Below are 10185 nucleotides of genomic sequence, written 5' to 3' on the forward strand. Positions count from 1 at the left end.
GGGAAGTGGTTGAGTCACCATCCCTGGAAGTATTTAAAAGACGTGTAGATGCGGCGCTTAGGGACATGGTTTAGTGGGCATGGTGGTGTTGGGTGGACGGTTGGACTGGATGATCTTAGAGGTCTTTTCCAACCTTAATGATTCTATGATTAGGTCAGTGGGACAATTCTAAGAATTAAAACAGGTACTAGTTAATTAATGGTAATATATACCTATTACTGCATCTTACAGCTGTCTTTGAATGATACTTTTCTTACTGAGCTTGGCCCTTCCTAGTGGAGAGGGGAAGTAGTTATGCTGCCACTTAAATGAAGTTAGATAATGCTATTTCAAATGGAACCGTCCATAGCCAACAAGCTTTTGCTTTTCAGTTCAGCCTCTTGTTGACAGCAAGGGTTTTCTCTTCAAGTATGTGTAGAAAGTGTCTTCATTTAATAATGACCTTGCTATCTGACAATCAAAGAACTAGTGATAAAGCCCAGTCTATATTGCAGCCTCTAATATTATGGTTTAATAGGAAGCCATGTCTTGCCTGAATTTAATCAGAATCGTCTGAATTTTTTTATGTAGATCTTTCATTTTGGCATGCCCTGGAATTCACCTATGTGAATGTTTATGGCACTAATGTGCTGGTTGCTGCTGCGCATGAAGCCAATGTGGAGAAGTTTGTCTATGTTAGCACAGATGAAGTATATGGAGGTAGCACTGATGAGGTGAGTTTGAAAGTGGATGAGGGTTTTTCTAGCTTTACTTGCTTTTAATAGTGAAAACAAAACGAGTCTAACTTTCCTTGGCCTCTGTAAATGTATGACTTTCAAGCTATTTCTGACAATACTGGAACTTGTAAACAAACACTTTTTTCCTAGAAAGTTAAGTATCAAAATTGTCCTGTATTTTTTTTATAGCATGTTTTATATTGAATGTGTATTACCTAAAGCAGTGAGATTGGGGTCGTTAATGACATGTGAATACTACTCAGAGATAGTATCAAAGGAATGTATTATACAAATTTTGCCTTGGAGCATTCATGAGACTTCAGTAATGTGCATGTTGTGTTGTGTGGTTTGGTTTTTTGTGTGGGGTGTGTGTGTTTGTTTGTTTATTTTTTCCTGCTCTGCCTTGAGTATGAACTTGACAGGCAGGGAACTGTTTTATACTCTAGCTAAAATACTAACAGAACTGTAGGTACTGACAATTCGAACACTTCCTGTATTACTAGAAGAAATATGCAGATGTTTCTTGTTGCTCTATGGAAATCTTTTGATTCTTGCCAATTTATGCCTGACCTTAATTCAGGAAATGTAATTTAGCTCAGTAAAAAGACAAATTATGCATGCTCGTCTTTCTAAAGGTGTAAATAATGACCAAGGAGTCTTGTGCCATAATCCATGAAATACTAATGTATTTCAGAGAAGTCACGTGCAGTTTCTTATTGTTGCAATGTCTTTATCAGTTCCTTCAACACAACTGCAATCTGTAGACTTTTATGATACCTAAGGATGTTGTTTTTCTGCATGTAGACCAGTGGTTTGGCTGAGACAACTTTCAAGTGATCTTTTTCTGCCTCTGGGCCTTGAAAAGAGCACTTCCGTTTAATCTGTTTTTTGTTCTCTTTGTGAATCATAGTAGAAATTCTTGAAGAGTTTTTTGGGGGGGAGGAAGGTCAAAAAGTAAATTGGGGTCAATTAATTTCAGAGGCAAAGGTCAGACAAGAACAGTGAGTCTTTTAATCACATGTTAAGGTGATTGTTATGAATTGCAACTCAGGCAGCGTAGAATCCCTCCTTTCTTTGGTTCATTATTGGGTTTTTTGGGTTTTTTTTAAGCGATAAGTAGATAGAAGTGGCAGGATAGCCATGAAGCTACCTATTCTGGAACAGGTCAGAATTGTTCAAGCCTTGCTTTGGAAGGCTTTGGGTTGAAATTCTACTTTTCTTATAGAAATCAAGTTTATGGAAAAGGGAGAATGGACCCCTTTTATTTAGGACTGAAAGGTCAATTTGCTAGCTGTGGTGCAACAGCACTCTGAGGCAATATGAGCCTGTAAAGGATTGAACCTCCCTGTGGCAACAGTGATTATTTTACAAGATAAAAATCTAAGGACCTGCTACTGTGAGGTACTCTGCTAGAAGTATAAAAATATTACTGCTGGTATTCTAGCCGCCTCCTGTGTTTGATAAATAGACTGTCTTTTGTTATTGGTCTTCTGCTGTAAGTGGAAGAGTGACTTTCTCAGACTCATCTGCTTGGATATTTAGGGATTTTTATTTCGGTTGCAACTTCAGCTTTTGTAACTTTAAGACTTACCTGGGCAAAAGAAATGGAGTAATGCAGATTTTTCTTTTCATTTTAGGAATTTGATGAATCCTCACCAAAACGTCCAACGAATCCCTATGCCTCCTCTAAAGCAGCTGCAGAGTGTTTTGTTCAGTCCTACTGGGAAAGGTACCAAGTAAGTTGATGCAAGCTTCAAAAACTCTGAAGCCCATACTTAAGTGTCTGTATTATGTATACAGGAGTATAAAAGAAAAATCAGTACTAGTCCACACAGTGCCACCTCTTTCCTGATTGCTAGTCTTGTAGTTTGGATGTGTCGGAGGCTGTCCACCACTTATTGGTGGAGATATGCTGCAAGACAGTGGGGAGAGGTCAAATGTGTTTAAATTTTTTTGAAAATCTGAACTGTAATGTCTAAAAATGTTCTGTGATAAAATGGTCAAAGAGAACATTAGCAACTTAAAAAAACGGTGTTAAGCTTGAAGGAAATCTGTTTATACAGAAGTAAACACGCAAAGTTCAAATTGTATTAAGACTAGGCTTATAGTGAAAGCAAAAAAAAAAAAGAAAGGAAAAACCCCCTATTACTCAAATTTGTTTCAGAAAAAATATTTAAAATTTTGAATACTTCAGCCTTTTGTTCTTGACACATCCTTCTGCAGTGTTGTTTTTGACATAAAGCTGACTTGAATAAGATGTTAATGACTGTGAAACATTTTCTTGGAATAAAAAGTAGTAAGCCGGTCTTCAGTCAATCAGATACATGTATGTAATGTCCTATGGTGGTTCCATAGCAAGACTGAGATTACAAACATTTGTTACTTATGGTGCTTCTAACAGACTGAGAAGGCTGGAGGCCCTTGCCTATTTGACGGAAGTATGGATAGCTTAATTTGTTATAGTTTGTAAGGGCTTGCAGGTTTTTGAATAAGCACACAGTGGGTGTGTGAGTTTATTGATCAGCAAGAAGCCTACAGGTTTTTACTGGTATATATTTTCTTATATAATCACAAGCATGTTTAATGCTCTTAAGTTCCCAGTTGTTATCACACGGAGCAGTAATGTTTATGGACCACACCAGTATCCAGAAAAAGTAAGTTAAACTGATGCTTTACTCTGAGCTTCAGTATACCATAATTTTGGGTTGTAGTGATGTTACTTTTTTCTCATAAGAATGGACTGACTTTTGAAAAAAGCACTGTCTTGCAAGTGTATTTGTCCACACTTACCTGTGATTATCTATTTTGATCTCACACTAATGTGTCTTACCATCAACACAATGAACATGTTTTTTGGTTGTCAGTAAAGCATCAATTAGAGATTTCTAGTTATTTACGTGAATTTCACTTTGTTTTGTAACTTTTTTAGTTTTCAAAGGATATTTAACTGAGTTGTGTCTGGCAGGGTTCCCCTACAAATTACATTAACTCACATGTCATGCGCTGTAATGAGGAATGTTTAATAACAAAGGTAAACATTTCAAAAAGTAAATTGCGAGAGAGCAGTATGTCTGGTATAGAAAGAGATGTTCCAACTGTACAGAAAATAGATAAGATGAAGCTATAGCAATCGGATATATGGTGAGAAGTAGCGCAAAGCAACTTGTTCTTTGCGTGTGTCCATACATACCTTGCAGGGTAACTATTTAAAATGGTTATTAGTGAGAGGGAGTTGCCTTTGTAGGCAGTGCCCGGATCTGCTATGCTAGCGAATGGAAATACACTGATGGAATGATAGTGATAATCATATGTACTTCTTGGAGTTGGGAGCTTGTGTGAAATGTAGCTATATTTTGCAGTTCTAGTGAGATATTTTTTAATTTGAATTGCTTTTTATGTGTTGGGGGTTTTTTGCAAATAAATTTTGTTTTTTCCCAAAAAAAAAGCAATGATTTTTAAAATATGTTTTTCACTGATCTGTGGCTTGGGAAATGTCTGGCTACAGGTTGCATGATGTTGGGAGTATATTCAGGGGATGTATCACTATTTACTTGCTTTCAGCTTGTATATATTCTTCCTCAAGTATCCACTGTTAGTTACTGCTAAGAACACAATACTAGGCTAGATGGATCTTTAGTTTTACCTAGTATGTCTGCTCCTATGTTTAGAGTAGTAAGTTAACAAAATTAAAAGAATTGGAGTAGCTTTCTCATGGCTTCAGTTTAAAAACTTTAATAGTGGAGCCAACTGTTCTGAACTTTCTGGGACATTATGAATGGATCTAAGCTTGTAGCTGATTGTAATATTGTAAATCTTTATGGCCAAGCTAGTGGCTATCATTTGATCCGTGTTTACTTATCTTGAAATTCTCTATTGGTTCTCTTCTGAATGTAACTATTTTAATGACTCTTACTTTTTGACAATAGGTTTACTGCAACTTGCTGGATGTTTAAACCATATTTTAAACTGTTTGTAATAGTCATCCCTAGTCAGACTCTAGTGCACTTCTGTGCGCGAAAAGTAATGGAACCACTTTCTTTTGTAAAAATGTTACACTTGTAACTACTGATTTGTAATGGTTGACCAGAAAGATAAGTTTTACAACACAACAGAGGCATCTACTCTTGGAAAAACAAACAAACAAACCCCAAATCCTTGCAGTTTCTAGGCTTGATGCATTCTTTGATTAGACTTAAGAAAACTTAAAAGTATTTAAAGGGTCTTACTAAAATACTGAATGATACTTACTGGTGAAGCCCCATGTTCTTTGCAGAATAACAGCTTCTAAAATAGCGGAGTAATTTTTTTTTGTTCAATTCCTTAGGTTATTCCAAAGTTTATATCTTTGTTGCAGCAGAACAGAAAATGGTATGTAATTTGCATTTTTGTTTATGGCATTTGTGTTATAAAACTGTAATTACAGTTATAAATACATGGTATAGTTTGTAAAATGATAATTTCATAACTAAGTTATGAATGGCTTATTTTAATAATAGGATTTCCTTAAAAAAGTAAAGGATTTTTTGCATGTCAGCTACTTAAGTTACCTTCAGGTAACGGCTAACAGCAAAACTGCTTAAAACACAGTCTAATGAAATGAATGCTTCTGTTTAAGGATTAACAAAAATTTCTTGCCTTTTCCTGGTTTTAAGCTGTATTCATGGTTCTGGACTTCAAAGAAGGAATTTTCTTTATGCGACTGATGTGGTAGAAGCATTCCTTACTGTCCTGAAGGAGGGGAAGCCAGGTGAAATTTATAACATTGGAACTAACTTTGAGATGTCCATTGCCCAGCTTGCTAAGGAGTTAATCCATTTAGTGAGTAAACAGTTACGTTGCTTTTCTTTACCAGTCATTGCACATATGAACAATTCTACTATAAACCTTTTGTAGCTCTGAGAGAGCTTAGGCTTGTGGTGGGTCTTAGAAGATAGTTGTAGCAGAATGATGTGCTACCCTTTCTGTGGCAGCTGTACTATGTCAGTTTGCAGTACAGGCTATTGTGCGTTGCACTGCTGCATCAGTTATCCTGTCTGGGACATAACTGGCATAATGATTAAATGCCTTTTGGTAGGGGTTTTTTCATGCTGGCTGCTTCACTTTTGATCTGAGAATGCGGCACTATTCAAATCTAACAATTTGATTATGAATGGTTAGGCAGTGCTCGGATGAAGGGTAAGTACTGGAATTGTTCTAGATAGTTTTGATAATTTCAGTAGTTTGAAAACTCAGTTTAGAAAAAAGACTATTTCTGTGTGTTTTTTTTTTTTAACAGACTTAAATCTTGTAAAAAAAAAAAAAAAAAAAAATCTGTCTTTAAATGTATGTTAAGACAGTGCAAGATGTGTGGGGTGACTTTTTGTTTCTCTTCTTGACAGATAAAGAAGACCAGTTCGGAATCTGAAATGGAGCACTGGATGGATTATGTCAAAGACAGGTAAGAAAATAGTGAAGCACATGCAGGATAACTTTATCCTGAAGGTTTCTGGGTCTCTTGCTGAATAGTTTTTTGTGAAAGTGTTTCTGCTCTGCAGGAGGGAAAACTTTTGAGGGAGCAAGACCTGTTTTGCTTTCTTAATTTTTTTTTTTTCCTAGTGGATTTGACATCTATGATCTGTATAGAATGCTATAGAAAAACAGGATTTCCATTTATTATTTGGATCGTTAGGTCAGAGTATACGTCTTGAAGGGGAATACGTAATGCTAATCTGTCTGTCTCCAAATTTTCTTCAGACTTCTCACTACTGACGTCTGCTCTGGGAAAAGGACAGGTTTTACACAGCGGCTAAACCTTTTCTTAAGGGTAGTTTGGACGGTTTATTCAGTACTTTGTATTCAACATCACTTGAGTGAGATGAATCCCATCATCCCTCATTTAGCTTTAGTATTCTGACATTAATGTGACTAGTTCAGACTTAGACGTGCTTTACAGGTAAGGCCCACTCTCCACAGGCAGAAATACGCACCAGCGGAGTGTAGTTAATTTTAGATTCCTATCTTAGGCTGAAATGGCTATCTCAAAAGTAGATGTAAAACTCTGAGGTGCCAAAGTTAGGGCGGCAGCAAAAATGGATAGCTTTTATAAATATGCTTTTGCTGTGTGTTTCCATCCTTAATTTCAGGCTTGGTTTGGCTCTGTTCTTTTATCTCCATTTCTTTTCTGCAGCAACAATGAGTCTCTGCTTACTTTAAATACCACTCTCTTTCTCCAGAGTGATTAGAAATGACGTATCTGCTGATAGCAGTTAAGTATTATTACGGCCTTTAGAATTCTCACTTTCTGTTCACATTTGGATTGTTATCATGGCAACTGAAGTGTCTTTAAATGTCCTAATTTTTGTTTTTTAAAAGCAAGTGTTCTTCAGAATCCTATCCGAGTGTATCGCAGGACTTTGAACAAATTGCCTTTGGCTCACATGATGTGAGTGTTCAGTAGGTCTCAGTGTAATTCAGATTGAGATGTTTCTTCATGTCTATTGGGCCCTGTCCACTAATGTTTAAACATAAATGGGCTTGGGAAAACTAACCACTTAGGAATACATATTTCAAAGAATGTTGAGGCCTTATAAAAGATTCTTAAGATACCTAACTAATGATTATTTAATTCTATAATGAGCGACTTAAAGGTCATAGGGCTTACTTGCCCTGGAAAATTTTTTTCTACTTCTGCTTGAGATTAGCATGTTTTAATAACGGTGACAAGTAGCTGGTTTCTGTCCGCACGTGTAGCTTAACTATTCAGTATGCTAGTGCCAGTAATCCAGGAATGCTAGACTAGACTACCTAACTGCCAGAGTGTGGAATTGAAAATTTGTGCCGTGCTTAAATGTAGGGAATTTCTTTCCATGTTGAAACTTGCAGCCTGGGATTCTACATATTCAGTATTACTAAGTTTGTGTAGCTAATGAAGCACTGCTTTGGAATGACAATGCTTTGGAAGTCTATGTATTTCAGATCTGAAGCATGTGGAAAATTTGTGGGCTTTCAGGCTGAAAAATGTGAATGCTGATATTGGAAAACACTGGCTTGGAAAACTGTCTAAAGAGTTGCGAATGCACTGATTTGCACAATTGCATTGGCAGCGATTTTGAGTTTTGCATTCACTTTTGTGCCAATAAGATATTAATTCATGTTTATTATAGTCAATTCCAAGTAGTTGACGGTACAAACTGAATTGTATTGTTGTAGCTGCACTCAGCTGCCGCGTACTTTTGAAGGCAATGTAATCTGTCCATGTTGATGGGAATTTTCAAAATTGAAGCATACCTGACGTTGGTTTGAAGACAATGTGAGGTACTGCATGTCTAATTAATGAAAAAGTCTAATCAAATTGTTTCCTGTGTGCATTTTATACTTCATCAGACCTACCAATGACCTGAGGTACCCAATGAATTCAGAAAAAATGCACAACTTAGGATGGAGACCTAAAGTGCCTTGGAAAGAAGGAATAAAGAAAACAAGTAGGACTGGTGCCTTTTACGCTAATTGATTTAGAAGTGATGGGAGGAGGGAAAGGGGGGAAATGGGTATATAGGTTAGTTAATGAGAAGCTAAAGAGAATGAATTTAACACTTAAATTTTACATAAAATTGGCTGCTTTTTAAGTAGTGAATTTACCTCATTAAAAAAAAAGGTTAATTGTAATAAAGTAGCATCAGGTACTAGAATTAATGACTCTTTAATGCTAGAATAGGTCTTACATAAAGAATTTATAAAATCTAAACCAGATTTTTTTTAATATTATAAGTTAGAATGTTACATAATGAACTGTTAGCATGTTGTTAGTCTTATGATATCTGTGGCATATTTGAATTCCCCCGTTATCTGTGTCAACTTGACTCATCAGCATTCTCTTCATACTAGTTGAATGGTACAAAGAAAACTTTCACAACTGGAAAAACTCAGAGAAAGCTTTGGAGCCCTTTCCTGTGACAGAGCCGTTTGCACAGCCCAGTGGTCCATAGGGTGGCGGACAACCCGAAGGAATTTATTCTACCTCATACCGTCTTTTCTTCGAAGCCTGCAGTCAAGTGGCCGCACTGAAGTCTTCATGTATTCAAGATACATGAACCATGACGAATACAGAAGTACAGTACGGCGCAACTTTGGAAGGGTTTCAGCACTTTATGAGTTGAACCTGTTAATTTCAGCTTTTGGTGCAATACTATCTTCTCACTAGGTATTGATTTTAAAGAACTGTACAGGGTGAAGAATATTTATCGTGCTATAAATTAGTGTAATGGATGTCAAATCTGCCTTATTAATTTAGAATAATTAATTGCGATTACAGCTTTTGGGACTTTCAATGAAACTTGTTTTAGTTCCAGAATCGTTCATCTGTATTGGTCTGTTTTTAAAGTGACAAAAATAATATATTACACTGTAAAGAGTTGTGTTTTATTTTTAATCAAGGGGGAAAATGCTGTATTTTCTGGAGAGTATAAATCAGTTGATAAAAGCTAGATACGGCACTCGTATGGTTCAGTCCTTGTCTCAGTTGGTGCAGTATTACCTTCTGTAGATGACTGATTAAACTGTTACCTACTCTATAACTTTAAATGCCCCTTTTTTGAAGGGGGTGGGGGGGAAGGTGTCAAGAAGTAGCAGGTGTTCTTGCTGAGATTTCCAGAAGCATTTTCTTAAACTTTGCTCTGTTTTAGATGTCATCTTTTTACTGTATTACTGTCTTTTACATGTAAAATTTCCTTTTCTTAACTAATCGTTACAAACTTGAAATACTGTAACACAGTTAACATTCCAGTGATGTTATTTCTTGTGATATGAAGGCTATTTATGGAGACAAATTTTAAACACTTCTTTTCCTGTGAATTGTGGGTAGGCACACGTTATTCAATGCAGTGTTTCGCAATTTTTTTTTTTGGTGACAAACATTTTAAAGATGAAACAATATTTGAGTTTTAATGTAAAATTTGGGAGGAAACCAGTTCTAGAAGTATGTCAATGAATCTTTTTCAAAGTTGATTTAGTAATAAGTTATTGTGTAACTGGTTTCTCTTAATTAAGTGAACACGTTGAAAAAGTAGATGGTGGGTATTTTTTATATTTGTTAATTTTTTCAGGATACAGGAAGAACTATCTTCGCTGTTTTGGCTTTGAGGTGGCAGACATAGAAGGGAAAACTCTTCTTGGTTTTATCACTTCAGCTTCTGTACTTGGCACAGTCCCAGACCCTTCTGTTGCCCCTGGGTAGAGCTGCAGAAGCACAGGGCTAGGATGCTGCGCTGTACTCGGAAATCGCTGCGACTTCCCAAGTCTCGGAAACTGGGAGTTAAGTCTCAAAACATAAGTATGTGGAAAAGCCCTTTCCTCATCACCCTAAGTGCAGGAAGAATGGAGCTTGGGGCATTGGCCTTAGCTTTGCCCCTGCTAGAGTTTCGTCAGTAACTGAACGTAAAACTTAATAGTACTGACCCAGGTAGCCTACGGGTAGTGCTGCTGTTGGACCCAC

The 10185-nt window shown here is 36.6% G+C and overlaps 1 protein-coding gene across 1 annotated transcript in view; it reads left to right on the forward strand.

Annotated features, from left to right (window-relative positions):
- Window positions 1-9336, forward strand: part of TGDS (TDP-glucose 4,6-dehydratase) — a gene marked incomplete at its 5' end in the record, with an annotated part of 15775 nt that extends 6439 nt beyond the window's left edge. Inside the window, 8 exons of the mRNA XM_009325568.1 lie at window positions 571-713; window positions 2354-2452; window positions 3311-3370; window positions 5041-5084; window positions 5369-5534; window positions 6095-6153; window positions 8079-8176; window positions 8580-9336. Coding sequence (XP_009323843.1) covers window positions 571-713; window positions 2354-2452; window positions 3311-3370; window positions 5041-5084; window positions 5369-5534; window positions 6095-6153; window positions 8079-8176; window positions 8580-8680 — 770 coding nt within the window. The remainder of the gene's footprint in view (window positions 1-570; window positions 714-2353; window positions 2453-3310; window positions 3371-5040; window positions 5085-5368; window positions 5535-6094; window positions 6154-8078; window positions 8177-8579) is intronic.
- Between the last annotated feature and the right edge of the window lie 849 nt (window positions 9337-10185).

This window comes from Pygoscelis adeliae, unplaced genomic scaffold, assembly GCF_000699105.1.
Source record: "Pygoscelis adeliae isolate BGI_AS28 unplaced genomic scaffold, ASM69910v1 Scaffold56, whole genome shotgun sequence".
Classification (NCBI taxonomy): Eukaryota; Metazoa; Chordata; class Aves; order Sphenisciformes; family Spheniscidae; genus Pygoscelis; species Pygoscelis adeliae.